General features: G+C 43.8%; 1 protein-coding gene across 3 annotated transcripts in view; it reads left to right on the top strand.

Moving 5' to 3' along the window:
* Positions 1 to 680: 680 nt before the first annotated feature.
* The window catches only part of TET2 (tet methylcytosine dioxygenase 2), a 71,117-nt gene continuing 54,523 nt past the window's right edge, over positions 681 to 17,274 (top strand). For all 3 annotated transcript variants that reach the window (XM_039703779.1, XM_039703777.1, XM_039703778.1), the window contains exon 1: positions 681 to 883. In XM_039703779.1, coding sequence (XP_039559713.1) covers positions 854 to 883 — 30 coding nt within the window. In that variant the 5' untranslated portion in view covers positions 681 to 853. The remainder of the gene's footprint in view (positions 884 to 17,274) is intronic.

Below are 17,274 nucleotides of genomic sequence, written 5' to 3'. Positions count from 1 at the left end.
CGCCGGCGGGGCTGGCAGGCTCGGGGCCACCAGCCTCCGCTCCCGGGGCTGCGGGCTGGGACCGGCAGCCGGACCTCCTTCTGCGGCTCCAGCTGTCGCGGGCACGACACCGTTTCTCCTGGCCGTAGTTTGGGAATGGTGCCGCTGGTCCCGCTCGTCACGCACCGAGCCGCGGGGATGCGGGCGCTCCCGGGAATGAGCGTCCAGCTCACCCCGCGCTGAGCAATCCCGGTGTCTGCGGACACGGGGCTTCATTTTGGGGAAGCCTGAAAAGATTTTGTCGATTTCCCCCCCGCCCACTTTTCTTTCTTGGCTTTTCTTTTACTCCTCAGCCGGCCACCGCGCGCTGCCAAGCTGCACCCCTCAGCACAGCAGACGGGCTCCCGGGGCCGTGGGAAAGTGCCACCGGCGCCCGGGGACGGGAGGGATGCGGCACGGGGGGTGTCCCACGGGGGGTGGCGGGGGCTGGCGCACGGAGGGCGGTACCCTCCGCCCCGCCGTGTCCCGCGAACCCACCGGCGAACGCAGAAAGGGCGGAGGGGTGCGAGAGGGCGGGGGTGGGAATCCCCAGAAGGCCGAAAGAGCGTCAGCAGCCGGGAAGAAAGCCCCGCGCGGTCGGAGCGGAGCGGGGCCGGCGCCGCTGACGGCGCTGGGGGCGCCCCCGCGCGCGCGCCGGGGGGGACCGGGGGCAGCCGCGCCGCGCGCGCGGGGCGGTGCGCGGGGCGGGCGCCGACGTCAGGGCGCCGCGCGCATATTGATGCGGGGGCCCGGCCGCGCTCGCCAAGGAGCAGAAGGAAGCAAGATGGCGGCGCTGTAGGAGCGGGGAGCGCGGCGCCCGGGCTGTGCGTGCTGGATGTCGGCGAGGCTGAGGGACGCGGCAGAGGTCAGAGCGGGATCCCCGCGCCGGCCGCCCTCCCCGCCCGGCACCGCCGGGAGGTGTCGCGGGGCAGCGCCGCGCCGCGCCGCCGGGGGCTCGGCGAGGAGGGGGCGCCGCCGGGGGTCCCCCAACATGGCTGATTGACAGGGGCGGCCGGGGCGCCGCCGCCCCCTCCCCGCGGGGCCGGACCCGGGCTTCGCCTCGCCGCCCCTCCCCGCGCCTTTGTCTGCGGACGGGGGACGGCGGCCGGAGGCGCCCCGGCTTTGTGCCGCTCCCCGGCCCCGGGCGGACACAAAGGCGGGCGCAGCCCGGGGAGAGGGGAGAGAGGCGGGCGGCTTGCGGGGCCTGGGGAGGGCGAGGGGTGGCGAGCGGACCGCGGTGCGGGGGGCTCGGGAGGGAGAAGTGCGTGCGGGCGAGGCGGCGGCTCGCAGCGAGGCCTCCCGTTTTCCGTGCGATGATCCACACGCGTGTTTTGCCCGCGTTGCTAAACCCCGCCGTCGGGGGACAATGCGGCCACGGGATGAAAAGGAGAATCACTTTCCCGAGCGTGTTCCCCTAAAACAGCGCTTTCGGCCGGGTCAGGCTCGTTCCCCGCCAGATGACAGACAAGAGCAGAACCGCACCGCGCCTGAGTCGGACGCGCGGCGGTGCGCGCTCGCTCGCTCGCATCGGGGCGTTTATCGGCGTTAAATCACCCCCTTAGACACCAGCACTGATTCTCTTGCCCAGAGTTAAAAGGGGGCTTTTCGGCTCGCGGTCTGAGTGTTGGAAATTCAGCAGACTCTTTTCTGCTAAGTGATTTTCCTTTTCGGAGTGAGGTGAAGGGAAAAGTGATGTGGTCTAGCGTGCTTTCATCGAAACGCTGCAGCCTGAGATCTCATCACAAGATTTGCTTTCCATGATGAGCGGCGTGCCAATGTGCAGGCTTTGAGCAGTGATCGGCAGCTCTGAATATATGTTCAGCATCATTTTCTTTTCTTCTTCTTCTTCTTTCAAAGTGAAGTTTAAGAGTTTCAGAGATGAGCAGATAACACTGTCCCTAGTGAAAGCAGGTCAGTGGGTGTTGTTTGTAATGAGGCCGTTCCATTCGCGTGTTAATGGCAGGTTGACTTTCTGCAGCAGGGGGTGAGTGCAGTCACACGTGCACTTGTGTATCTGCATGTGTATTCCACTTTGGAGGTTGTAAAGTGCAAAACAGGACGTGGTTGCCGGAGATACTCAACGGGGAAATGTCAATGATCAATTGTGATGTCTAAACTCGAGTTACAGCGGGATCTGACTGCTGCTGTTAACTCTCTGAAACAATGTACCCATCTTGGATTCTATCCCACAGAAAACCACCATTTGGAACCGATGAAAAAAAAAATCTCTGTTGTGCAGTATTTTGTCTCTCTCTTGGAAAGCTTAGAATGACCCCTGCCAGTGAAGTCAGTAAACATTTAAATCTAGAAGCCAGGGTGAGGCAAGGAGGGAAAAAAGGGAATGCAAAGCTGTGGAAAACAACAGTGGTTTGCTGGTGGTACTAAACTGCTGTTAATGTGAGATGAAGAACTCAAAAGTCATCTTTCACTGGAAAGAGTTGTTACATTTTGGGAAGTTGCATAAAAAAACCCTTTGTGAATGCATCCAGGGAACCTAAGAAAGTGGTTTTGTATTGCCCATTCCACACAAATCTTCAAAAGAAGACAAGGCTGAACAGGAGACACTGAGGCACCTGAATCTACAGAACTATCACTGTTGGTAGTAAGGTTTTTAATGAGAACTTTGGCATTGTGGTGATTCATTGTGGTGGCTTTTTGCCAGAAAAAGTGGTATTGTTTTTATATAGTGCACATGGTCTTAGACTTTGGCATGTCAGCATTGTTTAAAGAACAAGAATTGTGCTCTTGTTGCAGACTTATCGAGTTATTATGATGGACAGATCTCCAAGGTCTCTTGTTGGTACCTGTGCTGCACTGGGTAGCAGAAATACAAAGTTGTAAATGTTTTGGCTTTTGCATGCGGAATTGGGAGAACCTGCAGTTGCTGCTGAAATGGATATTTCAGCTGCCAAAGTTGGATGGGACTGTTCCTTCTTGCCCAAGCACTTCAGATGCTGCTGGCATGTGTCTTTCACAGTGTTGCCTTAAATACTAACAACAGCCAGACAGCCCTAAAGAAAAGGGGGGAAAAACCCCTTATCATCTTTTGGAGCAAATCTGCTGTTCGAAAAAACATGAAGGTCAGGTTGGATTAATGTTACTGAGCCTGGTCAGGTTTACAGGGAGTGTCTCAATCCTGAGTTACTTGCACGGACAGTAGTGGTTTTATCAGAGTGTGCCTAAGCAGTGACTTTAAATGCCTTGTTCCATTTAGTTCCAAGTGGAAGATGTATTTCATGTTTCGACAAGAGCCAAGTAAGGTTCTTTCTAAAAAGCTGACAATTTGTCAAGGTGGAATTCCAGAAGAGCTGTCAAATTTGGCTGGTCACAGGGAGTGACCCCTCTACCTCTCTCTCTGGGCTACTACACAGTAGCTATAGCCATGTTAGCAGCATCTGTAAGCTAGCTTCACAGCTGGAGCTTGAAAGTGGTAGAAGAAAGTTGCCAAGTTTCAAGTAGAGCTGGTGGTTATCTTGGAAACTGCATTGGAGAACACAACCACAAATTATTTTGGCAAATAATATACAGTATTTATTTAGTCCAGCTCTCTGATTGCTATTAAGGCAGTCAGCCAGCAGCATTAAGTGTTGTGACATCATTTTGAAAGGCAATGTGCTGGTTCTGAAATGGAGTGGGATGTACTATGATTCATTATTAAAAAAAAAAAAGCTGTAGTCTGACAGAGATAAAGCATATGACTGCATCATGGCTGAAAGCCAAAAAGAGAATTGTATGAATCAATCACACTTGCAGCATTATTCCCATCCCTTACTTCATAAGGCAGTGAGTACCATCTTACTCATTTAGTGACATTCTGCAGCAGAAATATCTTTTGAACACTGAACAAGTAACTACTAACAAGTTGCCATAGTTCCAGTTACTACTTTATCATCACTGCTTACATGTTCAATTTGCATACCTCGTCCCAATAATCCTGGATAATAAAACCTTACAAATGGAAAGTACCATGAGTAATCATCCTCTCAGTCACCCATTGAAAAGAAATCACTTCTGCCTTACCTTAGGGTAGATAAGTTTGCTTTTAAAAATCTGTATGTGTGTGTATATGTAAGTGTGTGTGTGTGTATGTATGCATATGTGTGTGTATATATATGGAAAATTACCCATTTTGCCAAGGAACTCCTCAGTGGGTGGATGCAGAGATGGTGGGGTTAAGGAATAAAATTCGGACCCTCCAGCATCAGCCGGACTAATCCCAAATACAGCTGATGACTGACCCAAAAAGATTGTTTGGATTAAAATACTGGGAATGTGCCTCGCATTACATAGCAGAGAAGAAGGTAGAGAAAAACAAGGTCTGAGAAACAGAAAGAAGAGCAAACTAATTTTACTCAAGTATCTCACACTGTTCTTGAAATGAAGAAAAAAATATGTCCTAACAGATGTTATAGGTGGATCAGAAAGGGTTTTCTACTAGTTTTTCACAGTAAAGAATTTTAAATCTGAGGTCACTTTAAAGACAATTGCCGTGCTTTGAAAAACACTTTAACAAATAAAAGGCATAAAGATTTAGATTCCCGTCTGTCTTTTCAAGCAGGCTTGTTCATCTCTGTAAAACACCTTCCAGAACGCTGAATCATCTTAGCAACCTGAACAAAACTGAGGCTGTCTTTAAAAAGTGAAGTTTTCTGTGGAGGTGGGGATTCCAAGTTGGAGGGTTGTTGCCTTGTAGTATACATATGGCAAGAAATCCCAGAAGGATTATTCTCACAGATAAATAAAGGCTTGCAGTATTTGACCTAATTCCTTGTGTGTGTGTTTTTCCTCTTACTAAAACAAAAATAAAACGTTAAATACAGGAGGAATTTCTGTTGCAGTGTGGAAAGGAATAGGCTTGTTCTATGCTCAAGTTCAGCAAGGAAGAAAAATTCAGCATTTTAAGCCTAATCAAGTACAAAGTTTTGTTAAACCACAACAGACAGTTTCAAAGAAGTGAGCAGGTGAGTGTTTAGATAGCTAAGATAACCAGGAATAGCTCAATTACCAAATACCCCTTGGAAGTGTCTTCCCCAGGCACAGGGCAGTACCATCCGCACTCTGATTAAATACTATGATGCAATTTAGACAACATTAAATAATCTTCACATGTTCTATGGCATTACCTCTAACCTCAAATATATTCCATATGTTTTCCCAGCATAGGAATATTGGTTTTACCAGGTGTATGCATGGGGGAGGGGAAGTTTCCAGGTTTAAGTTGAATTTTTGCAGCTGTATAAAGAACATCTTCAGCACTCCACATAAGCTACCCTGTCCCTAAACTCACATTTCAATGACTAAAGTTTAAACAACTCTGCTGCCTGATCTCCTTTCCAATAATGCATCAGCAGTCCAAGTTTGTGTTCCAGTGTCCTGGCGTGAGCTACTCTAAGTCACAACGTGTTGGGAAAGGATTTGGCTCCATTGCAGCGAAACCCCGGCTCACCAAGTGGGTAGGTTTAGGTCAGGACGATGACTCTCCATGTGCTTGCGTGCACGTGGCTTGAGTGTTTACAAACAGTGTCCCAGCATCCTCGCAGCTGCCTTGACGCAGCAGTGAGGACAGAGTTCTAGGAATGTCCCGAGTCCTCATGGACGGCGGAGGAGGGGGACAGAAACAAAAAAATGCAGAGTTTTAAGAACTCATATCATAGTTTGGGTTTTGGCTGTGCCTTCTGCATCTGTGCTGCATTCTTGACCGCTGGATCCTTTGTCGAATGCTGGTGTTTTTTTCCCTCTGGGCTTGAGCGCAGTGTGGGCTGTGTTGACGGGTTTGTCTGGAACAGACTGACCCGAAGTATGAGATGGGGGTTAAGGGAATTGTTGCAAAGGTTTCAAATTATTTTTGTGCCCCTCCTCCCCTTTTAAAAATGTATAATTAATTAAAGTCTCAAAAGCTTTTATGGCAAAACAGCTCTTTACAATATAAGAATCTCACTGTAAATGGTTATATATTTTTTCCTTAATTAAGCATGATTCACTGCTTGTTAGGATACTAGAACAATCCTCTTTTTAAAGAACAAGAAAGAAATAGTGAATCCCACTAACTTTATGAGTAAAATCAAATAGCTGAAAGTCTTTATTACTTAATGAGACATGTTGACACAAAGAGGCATTGCCATTACAAAAGCTTATACCACTGCAAGGCAAGTTTTGGATCTCCATTAGATGTAAGAAGCTTGGTGGAAATTTCTGCATTTACTCAACCAAATGAATAATGCCACCAATCTGTTGCTAAAAGAAAAAAAAAAAAAAAAGAGCGGAAGTGCGGGGAGAGAAGTGGTGTTAATTGTTGGGATCCCTTGCAGAGACAAAAAATTTGTGATTCTGTGGAAATGCACTGTAGCTGGTCAGAAGCACCCAACTGACAACATGTTTCATGCTCTTGCCTGTGGAGCTAAACCAAACCTGTCAGGCCAGTTCTGGTCTTCAGAGACACTTGAAGCCTATGCCCTGCATGTGCTTTAGGACCTCATTATCAGAGGTTGTAACACTCCTTATCCAGTCCCATGCACAATTTTCAGACTTTCTTAGGCAGTTTTGCAGGAATCACTCAGAACATTGTGCAAAGCACATTACTTGCTTTACAAAATGAATCCTAAGATCTGTTTTCTCCTCATAGCAAGGAAGCAGTTGGTACAAATGCCTCTTCCATGTTCTGAATTTGTCTGGATGAGTCATGGTATTCACTGTAATGCAACAGAGTAGGAAGGCTGATCACAGATCTTGTTATACACATGGCTTCTGCTAGCAGTTGTATGTTCACGTTGGTTGCTCCCATTTTCTGTTGATACCTATTACAACACTGTAATTTTGTAATTTTGTAACACTGCAGTGGTGTCTTCTCATTTGCAGGATAAAATGATTTGTGTCCTGTCCAGAATCTGCTTCTGTTTCAGTAAGCTCTTTACCACTTTTCATTTTCTTTTCTGGCCTTTTTTTTTGACTTACAGTTCCCATTACTCTTGCGCTGTCTGGGCAGCAGAAGGTAGCAAGCAAGAGTAAAGCATATGAGAGAATATGTGACAAAGGCATTCCTGAGGTTGTGCTGACTATTTGTTCCTTCTCTTGCCACTTCTAGCATTGTTAGAGAGATCAAAGGGTAAATATTAACCCTGGGCCTGATTCTGAAGGGAGAGTTCTGCCCCCATCTTCAGTGTCCTTTAGCATCTTTCCAGATTTGTCCCATCAAATGAAAGACAACTGTTCATGCAACACTCCCATTTCATGCCCCTGATGCTTTTTTCATCTTTGTTTAATCTGTTTGTTCTTTCAGTGCTACTTCACTTGTGTTTGAAGTCACATTCTTTGAAGTTATAAAATTTTTATACTTGCCAAAGGACACAAAACTCTTTCAGCTCTTATGTAAGCAAAAAGGAGAAAAGAATGATTGCATATTTTCTCTTGTGTGCAAGTAGCATTGGACTCTCCTGCTCATGGTAAAATGAGGAAAAGGAATTGTTGCAGTAAAACAGGAGTTTCTACTGCTTTCCCAAAGTTAAAGACCACAGAAGTGAAGTATTTCCATGAAGCTCTAAGTGCACATATAGCTTAATAAAACAAATACAATTTATCCCCACAAGAGAAATTATGAAAGCTGGCAAATACACGGGTCACCTCTTCCTGGGATACAGAGCAGTGCTGGTATGTGTGCACACATATTACAGATTTTGACATACTTTCTGGTTACCAAATTTCTGTTCCCTCTGCACTCCTTTTCTTGCTTTTCTATTTAATTTCAACTTTGTTTGCCCAAAACAGCTCTGAAGTATTACTTAAATGACAACACTAAATATCAAAAACATGAAAGCTGAACAACTGGAAAGGGTCAGATTTAACACTTCTTTCATTTTGTGTATCTCGTAGACATTTTGTGGGAAGGAAAATGTATGCTAGTGTGTTTCCCATTCCATTCACAGGTAGTTGCAAATGTACACATCACATACCTAGGAGCAAGTCAAAATACAGATCAAATAGGGAAAAACACTCTTGATATTCATAAAGATGAAAACCACACAAAGCAGAAAAGTACAGCCTTTCAGTTCTCTGTTTTTTTCTATGGTGCTTTCCATACTTTACATGGAACATTTGTTTTTCCTAAATAACTCCAGACCTGTACTTTTCTGCTTCCCTGTAATCCTTAATGCAGAGAAGCTTCTGTAGGTGTGAGAAAGCAGTAAGAAAACCAAGAACTGTGCTGATCTGTTTTCCTTCTATAACTCTGTGTACTGCCTGAGAAGTGAGAAGCCAGACAGTAAAATACAGATTTATATCTATTTTTCCACTGTGTCTATGTTGTACAGTTGACAATACTTTAAGTATAGGTGGCTTTTTTTTTTCTTCTTCCCAATGTCAGCTGACTTGTGATCCTGCAAACTGCCATTTTCACAAAGCCCTATTCATTTTTCTTGGGCTCATCAAGCTATAGCAGAGACTCTTGGAGCAGTGAGGGACCTAATCAGTCATTTACTTTGTAGTACTGGGAAAGAAAAAAGTAGTTTTAGAGATTTTTTTCATGGGGACAGGAAGAAGGAATGGATGGAAATACTACAGGTATAGAAGCTAAAAACCTAATTTTTACTTAGAAACCCCATATTTTCAAAGCAGTTGCAAGTTAACATGTATTTTGCTATAAAATGTAGATTTTAGCTGATGAATAAGAAGTTATGCTTCTGGAAGAGTGGGTCTAGCTACTAACAGAATAGCTGCATTTTCTTGAAACAATGAACTGGTTAGAGATACTTTGTTGGACAAGCTGGAGCATGAGCCTAATTCAGGATGGCAACTCTGATGCTTCTAAATATAAGGAGAGTGGATAGAGTGAAATTAATTATTGCACATTAGGAGGCACCTCATATCCCAGCCACGAAACAGAATCCCACTGTGCTTGGGGCTGTGCAAACATAAGCCATTTTTGTTCTGTCTTACTATTTAATTCAGTATAAGAGGCAGAAAAAAGGGGTCTGGCAGCACACAAGGGGCCAGAGTGTTAGTAACTCCTGTTTATAGCAGAGGCAGGCAGCTCCCTTTCAAAAAACTAAATATTTGCAGTAAATAAAGCAAAGCTGCTATTAGTGCCTGCTCTGTGTGTGTGTGTGTGTGTGTGTGTGTGAGGAGTTCCTAAGCAGAACTGCTGCAGCCTTTTCCCCAGGGTGCTGATGTTAATGAGCAGGCAAAACATGCAAAGAAGGAGAGAAAGGGTATAAAATTAATAAGCAACAACTGAGAGCCAAAGCACACAGAGATCATGCAATGTGGTACAAACCCTGCTGGAGTCATTCATTTCTGTGCCTTTTTTTTCTTAACCCTAGAAGACCTACAGGAAAGCTGTGGTATAGCTGGGAACTGAACCCATATCTCTTAAACCCCAGTTCTTTACCCATGATACCCTCCTTCCTGCTCATTCAGAAGTTTAGTGATCGTTTTCTCTGCTTACTAAGATAACAGAAGTATCAATTTTAAGAAACAGAAACTAGACGCTTTTCACTTTTTTTTAGAATTTGGTTTTCAGTAGCATTTTCTGTTGATTGACAACATATTCTGGTTTTGCTGAACAAACTTTTGGACCTCTAATCAGCAGTGCTTATCCAAAACAACTCAGCAAATTAAATAAATCTCCTCAGGGAAAAGGATGACTTTTTGCTTTGTGGCACTGTTTAAACCCTTCACTCCAATTGAGAAAGGATGCAGGGAAGAATGTTGTCTCCATTTTACTGGCACTGTAGATGTCTTCATATACCTCCAAACAAATACTTAATAATTAAAAGTAGTAGATTGTGTCAGTTAATCACAGTGTGTGAAACAGTTATGACATTTCTATAAGGAGGTACTCCAGATAACTCCCTTTAATACCCCTGAGCCTCCTATTCATTCAGGCAAGATTTCCCACAGTCTGCAAGCCATTCATGTACATCAGCTCCAATCTACCACACAATTCCCATTTGATCTGTTTTATCAATTAGAGGTTTGTCAGGGTCCACAAACCTTCATGTTGCCATCACACTTGGTAGCAGAGCTCAAAGGAGGGAAAAATACCAAAATAAAACCAATTTTAATTTGTTGTCTCTCTGCTGGAGATGGGATGCACAAACCTGCATTGACCTGACATTAACCATAACAGCATTCATAGCTTTCTGTTCAAGAGTCTGCCTTCATCTCCTGGACCTGAATTGGAGATGGTAATCTTTAATGTCTCTGGACTTTGAGAATTCCTTTGCTGTGGGTCATAGTCATAGCTCACCTGCCTCGTTACACAGTGCATTTAACCAACCACCCTATTTAACTTCAGCACATTCGTGGACTTGTGATACAATCTGCATTTGGAAATAAAATCCAATAGTAATTTAGCTCATGCAGCATCTCTGATGCTGGCAGACGCAGCTGACCGTGAAGGACAGATGGATTTTTCCCTGCCATGTTTAGAGATACAATACCATTGCAAATACCTTGGAAAAAGATGGAGCAGAGCATTCAGACTTGCCTCCCACAGTTGCTCCTCTCCCCACAGCAGTTTGGAGGTTCAGGAAGCCCAGCCCCACGTTGCTCATGTGCACGTGGCCACGCTGTTTACAAACACCCTCCTAGGTGTCCCCAGGCACCGCTGGGTGCCACACTGCAGCTTGTGAGCGCTCCTGTTTTTCACCCACGGTCTTGGCTGCTTGTAGCAGTTGTGGCTAAAGGCAGGGCTATGACAGGCTGTGGAGCCTGCTAACTCGTTCAGATTTACTCATTTTACATTTAAGCAATATTCAGGCCAGGAGTTTAGAGCGAGGTTGTCCACAGTGAGTCAAAAATAGAAACTTCATTGCTCGATAGCGTAGTAGCACTGGAGAGCGCTAGCTAGATGTACACACAACAGTGAGGAAGGTACTTTTCTACTTTCCAGAAACACTACTATGGAATTGGGTAACGTTTACAGTAGGCAGGGTTTCAAAAAGCCTGTGGAAATGAATGTGCCCTTTTATTTTTTTCATTTCCCACTAACAAACCAGGGACCAATTCTTGTCCAGGCTTAAGAGATGGGGCTCAAATAATTGGGAGCAGCTAGTATTTAAAACCAGAGTTGCATTGTCACTCAGAGAAGACTGCTTTAGTTCTGCTTTGTTTTAGCAGGCCACTGGCATACAGAAAGGTTTGAAAGAGGTTTGAACAGCTGTGTTGCAGCGTTAAATGGCCTCCTATAGCTGAGGCACAAAAAGACAAAGCCTGTTTCTTTCCAGCTGCTCAGCTAAAATTGTATTCACTTACTTTTGCTACTCTCCTCACCAGTTCAGAGTTCAAGGACTCATATGTCCACTGTACCTTGAGTTCAGATAACAAGATAAAACTACATGGAGGGAAACAAACAGAAAAGTTCCCATTCTTCAAAGACGAGCCTTTTTCTTTACTTGTTCCCCTGTTTTGTTTCGGGGTGTGCACAGTTTATTTTTCTCCTTTTGTTTTACTCTCCCTCCCCGCACCCCCTCCCGCTCACCCTCTGCTGCGTGCACACCCTCTTCCAGCCGCCTCTCTGGCTTGCCTGGTGGAGAAGTGCAGACTCAGCAGAGACTGGTAACACTTTAACTCTTTGTCCTATTCTCAGCTCTCCCAGGAAAGGTCAAAGCAAATGAGACTTACAGCTGCGCTTGAAACAGAGCCCCTATAATGGAGAGGGACATTGACAACAGACTGTTCCCCCTGTCACATGTTTTAGTTTCTTCTTCCTTGAAGCATATAAAATGTGTGGCCAGCGTGAGATGAAACTTTGCATAGGTTTGGGTGGCTGAATCTGCTTATTTCTCGTTAAGAGGAAATTAGAGACTTGTGACTTTTGTTTGTACTGGCCATATCACGCAACTTCTACTGATAAACAGAAATAATTTAGGAGCTACTTCCTCAAATGCCTGAAACATGGTCTTAATTTCATCAGTGCAAAGCCAGCAAAAAGCTATTACAGACACGAAGTCTCTGTTATGTGTCTTTGAAGTCATTTTGGAAACTTTGGCAATGTGCCCTTATACAGTTCTTTTCCCTAAGAGTCACAGTTTTGCATTGTGTTCTGGGACCATGTGGGCTCCAATTTTAGTCACTTAGCGCAGAAAGGAGTCCCATTCTTCTTAAGAACAATTCAGCACTGCCATTTGCTTACACTGACAGACGAACCTGCGGGGCCACCATCAACATTAGCACACGTCCACGTGTGCCACGTACAGGAAGAAGGTTCCCACTTGCCCTTCCAACACCCGCCGTGGTGTCTCCCAGGGCTGCGCGGGGTGTGCGCCAGCCGGGGCGCTGGCGCTGGTTGGCTCAGCGACATCACACCGGCGCCAAGCTTTACCTCTTGGCTTTGGCACTCCAGGTCATGCTGGTGTCTCGCCACGTGCTTACGCGCACATGGCAGCAGTGTTTACAAACATGACCCCAGAACTCTTACAGGCAGTTATGAAAGAGGCAGCGAATGCCACATCCCGCGCGCCAGGCTGACCTAGATCACCAGTGCTGGGAACGAACAGCGAGGCGCTTGTACCCACACAGGCTCTGAGAGACGTTCAAAGCAGATGATTTTGCTCCCAAACTGTTTTGAAGTATCATTGCCACCATGAGAGCGTTTTCTACCATAAACTAAAAATAGCTACTATTAACTACCAGGAGCGGCGGGTAAGTGATTCAGCACCTCAGGGATAGAAGTGACTGCATTCTTTGGTACTCTAAGTCTGTTCCTGCATTGAAATAACTCAGCGCATAAAATTCTCACAACGGGAAGGAAATGCAAAGCTGGATTACTCTGGCTAAAAGAAAAGAACACTGCACGATCGTGTAGTTCCTGATTGACAGTTCCTTTTTTATTCCTTTATTAACACTTGCACTCGGGCACTAATGAATGCTTTGTAGTCAGGCTGTGACCATCCATTTAGGAAAAAGATGCCTTAGTAATTTCAAATTAAACACTTCCATCTACAAAACATGAATATCACTATATGGCTGATTTGTTTTTTTGACATAGGCCTTAAGAAAAAAAAGCATAACAGAAATGCTGCTTCAGCAAACTAAGCATAGACTGTTCAACTGTCAAATGTCCATGTTCTGTCTTCACATGTATATTTTTTACAGTACACATCTACTGAAAAAAAAGAAAGCATTCCTTCCTCATTGTTGAAGCTCTTAAAAGAAGTTTGTATTGTATGCCAAAGTATTCCAAAGCAGCTTGCTCTCTAGAAGTTAGCAGTTTATAGTAGAGTGGAGTACATGATCCAACAATTCATTTTTGACAGATTGTAGCATTCTTGAAGTTGTCTCAGAAATACACGTATGTGAAGACAGGTACCATAACTGTGAGTGATTGCTTAAGATAATCAGAGTTTCCTTGAAAAAGCTGCAAAATGAGCAAAAATAATCCATCCTTGTTAAAAATCACTTCCAATTTTCACTTTTGGAATTGAAGAATTCAATATTAGCTTTGCAAAAGCCTCCTCAATGCTGAAAAATGATTTTGCTCCGCCCAAATAGAAAGTTTGAATTTTCAGAAGCAGATGAGTTGGTAAACAGATGGTAGTTCTATTGTAATACATCGCAGTGTTTGTAAATATTATAATGATAAAGCCTGTAGGAAAGACACACTATGAGCTTCTCCATGCCTCTTCTGCAATACAGTTCAATTCCATTACTGAATAAAATTTTTCTAGGTATAGATGTCATCTTTTCCAACCATACCCATGGCAGCTCTACATTAGAGCTGTCAAAATTCCTGCAAAGTTTCTTTGCTATGTAAGCAAAATGCAACAAGAGAGGGTGACACGTGTTCACTCTGGCTTGGTCACTAGTTCATTTCATGTGGTCTATGATAGCTCTAACCTAAGCTGGGGAACTGCTCTGCAGGTCAGCCCCTGACCCATTGCCAGTTTTGTCCAGTCTCCTAACTATTTTTAGTCTTGCACTTAGAATATGAGCAAATGTACTTGGTAAGTTATTGTTGTCTTTTCACTGCTGAACGTTCATTACAATGTTCATTACACTGTATATAATAGACCTGAAAATAAGAATGGAAGTACTGAAAATAGGTCACTTCTGTGTTCCTATTTTAAGAGCTCTTTGTAGCATTTCTCCTGCCTGAGGAAAGCAAATCCACCTTACTGTGAAACTGTACAAGTATGGGCAGAGTGGGAGAATGGAGAATTAGAGCCTTAGTGTAAAGTCATTCCTTAGTGTATATAGCTTTCCTCTTGGGTACATCATTGTACATCCTCTGGAGTCTTTCTTCAGAAACCCTAAAGCACTTTTTAAATTGTTCTGAATCAGAGAGTACTGAGGTTTACAAGGATTGGATTATTAGTATTTATGATGTCTATGGGCTTTACCAGTACATTTAGCTTAACCAGTATAATGACTATACAGATACACAAATTCTGTCTGGTGACTCTCTTACTCAGAGAATGTTCTTATTGTTTATAATATTTTCTTACACTATATGAAGAGCTTCTTTTAGTCACCCAATGAAGAGAATATGAGGGAAGAAGTGTTGCTTATGATGAAATTTATTTTATTCAATGCTTTAGCTGGGGGCAGGAGGTAAGGGAACAGTGTAAGATTACCATTGTATGCTACAGGGTGAATACTGCCATTGTGTCAGTTTAGATGAGTATCTCAAAATAAATACAGACTCTGTCATGCGTTTGTCCTCTAGGTAAAAAAGCAGTGGAAATCTTGTTTAACAAGTTCAGCAAAAGGCACGCCTAAAGTTTAATTATGTCTTCAGATGCACAGGTACAAGTCTTACTAAAGAGTTTTACTCAACTCCCAAAGAACAAACTTAGAACTTTTGATTTTTCTTACACTTAGATGGATTGATCTACAATCATGTCAGTGCACAGTTTGGGGAAGAAAATCCCTTGGCATAATAAACGACTATTCCCAGCCACAGCTCTCTCCCACCTAGGTGGGATAGAGCAAGAGATTATTTGCCAGTTCATATTTTTCAGTCAAACTCCTCTTTCCTCACCACTCTGAAAAGCCAATCTACCAAAAAAAGCAGGGGAAGATGGAGAAGAGATGAAACAACACTTCTGGTATTTACCCAAGGGTTCTGTATTAATGTCTCTTGGAGCTGAGAATCCTGGATAGGATCTGAATTGCACATTAATTGTGCTCCAGAAGTTGAAGCACTGACTGAGGCAATGAGAGGACTTCCTAACCTAGGAGGTAGACAGATGGGTCAAATTGTTCCTCTGTCTCTCTTACTCATTGTTTTCGTAGCAGAAGATGATTCCTACACAGACCAATTGCTTATTGTTTTTGTGCACAGAGAATAAAATGTACAGAATACCTGCTGGACAGTACATTAAGTTAGACTAACAACTGCATGATGCACTCAAAGGCAAGGTGGGTACATGCAACGGGCCCCCTAAATACATGTTCAGCATAAACAACTGGCAGAAAATGTTTCCCATCACCCTACTTAAAAATATAACAAGTCCTGTAAATTCAAGAGTCACAAGAACTATAATATGTGAATAAGAGAACAAAATCAATGAAATGAACAGGGAACATTTCAGATTTTTTACAGTATGGGGAAAAGTGCCCAGAGATGTTCTTAGGAAAGCAAGAAAATCCCCCCCTTATAGAGTGAGTTTAAAAAACAAAAGATGGCTGAGCCATACCAGCAATGGCTCTTCTTCATATCCACAGGATTAAACCAGTGAGGTGCTGAGGTTTCTTTCCATGTCTTTCAGTCCTACAAGAAACACTACTGTGCTTTGCCCACCAGCCTGGCTTTGGCCATGGCCAGCCTCAAAGCTTCAAAACATGACAAAAAGCCCTATTTCTAGTAGTCAAGTTATGTGCCAATAAAAGAAAGCAGCTGCATATATTTAACAGCCAAGCTGCAGAAACCCCGATTCATTAATTCAACAGGGATACACCAGAAGCAGCAAAATCAGACTTCTCTTCTACTCATGTTTCACTATCCTGGCAGCCTTTTTATTTTTCCTCCTGATTTTTTATCCTTGCTGCAGGTCCACAAATGTGGACTGTCGTTGTCTCAAGAATGGCAATTTCCATGAAACTCCATGCAAAATAATGTCATGCATCAGTATAATGTTTTGATGTGGACAATTTGGGTTAGTTTAATTTTGAGGGGAAGAGTGGCCAGTATCTTTCCTTTGTGAACTCCTTTGTGGCCTATTCAAACTTGCTTGCACCCTTATCCAGGAAAATTCTTGGGATATACTATATAGCCTTTCCCTGTACCAGTGCACAGCAGTAAGAAAGATGGACAAGCTGCTCCTAAAAGTTGTATGAAATAGTCATGGAAGGACCATTTGTTCCATCTTCTTCTCCCAAGTCAGCCAAATCAAAAAACTGGCACTTTTGATAAATATGTGGATAATCTGCTCTAGAAGACCTCTGCTAACAGAGATTCTGTATTCTTCCAGATCTTCTCATTTTGATGAAGATTTTTATCTTATGGTCAGATAAAGCATTTCAGTTGAAGCCCTGCCAAGGCTACAGAAGAAAAGTAACTTAATGTGTGACAAAGCCACAAAAAAGAGCCTTTTTTGCAAAAATTGTCTTTTTTCCTCAAAAATGTTGACATAACTGCTCAGCTTGATGTTCACTCTAACTCCAGGAACTGCTGTTCCTCATTCAGTGTTTATGCTTATGAATGTTCCTGCCTTGAGACATTGCCCTCAGGCTACTGATACAAGAAACACCCTAAGAATTTCAGAAAAAAAGCTAGTGTGTGAGACAGAGAAGTTAGTGTCATCAAGGAGGAGGAACTGCATAGTGGGGGGATCTTAAATAATTACACATTTTTGTGAGGGTCTGGTGACCCATCAGAATGTGCATTTCTTGGCCAAGGACCATGCCTGTGTTATCTGAGCACACTGCTGCTTTTCTGTATGTGATGCAAGATTTCTCTGCCACAGAAGATCTGGACAATACAATGAACAGCTTACGTGTAGGCACTTGCTCAATGTGGCAGTAAAGAGAAGTGGGAAAAACAGATGAACACAGTACTTAATCTTAGCAGTATGTATGGCTTTGTTAAGCTGTAGTGAATGAAAACAGAAACATGTTTTAGAGAATGCAAAACACTAGAAAATTTCTCTTGAGCTGTAGTGCCAGAGGTGTATGGTTTGACCATGGGAAGATCTGATTTCTCCTCCTCTTTCTTCTTCCAGTGGGATTTTTAGATGAAATTTGCAAATTATGAGTGTTGCCATGTATTCTGACTCCAAATACAATAGCTTGTGCTGGATCAGTGCCTCAAAACAGGCAGCA

Source organism: Passer montanus, unplaced genomic scaffold (assembly GCF_014805655.1).
Source record: "Passer montanus isolate IOZ18808 unplaced genomic scaffold, ASM1480565v1 scaffold169, whole genome shotgun sequence".
Taxonomy (NCBI): Eukaryota; Metazoa; Chordata; class Aves; order Passeriformes; family Passeridae; genus Passer; species Passer montanus.
Note: the sequence above shows the minus strand (reverse complement) of the source record. Positions and strands in the feature narration are given on the sequence as shown.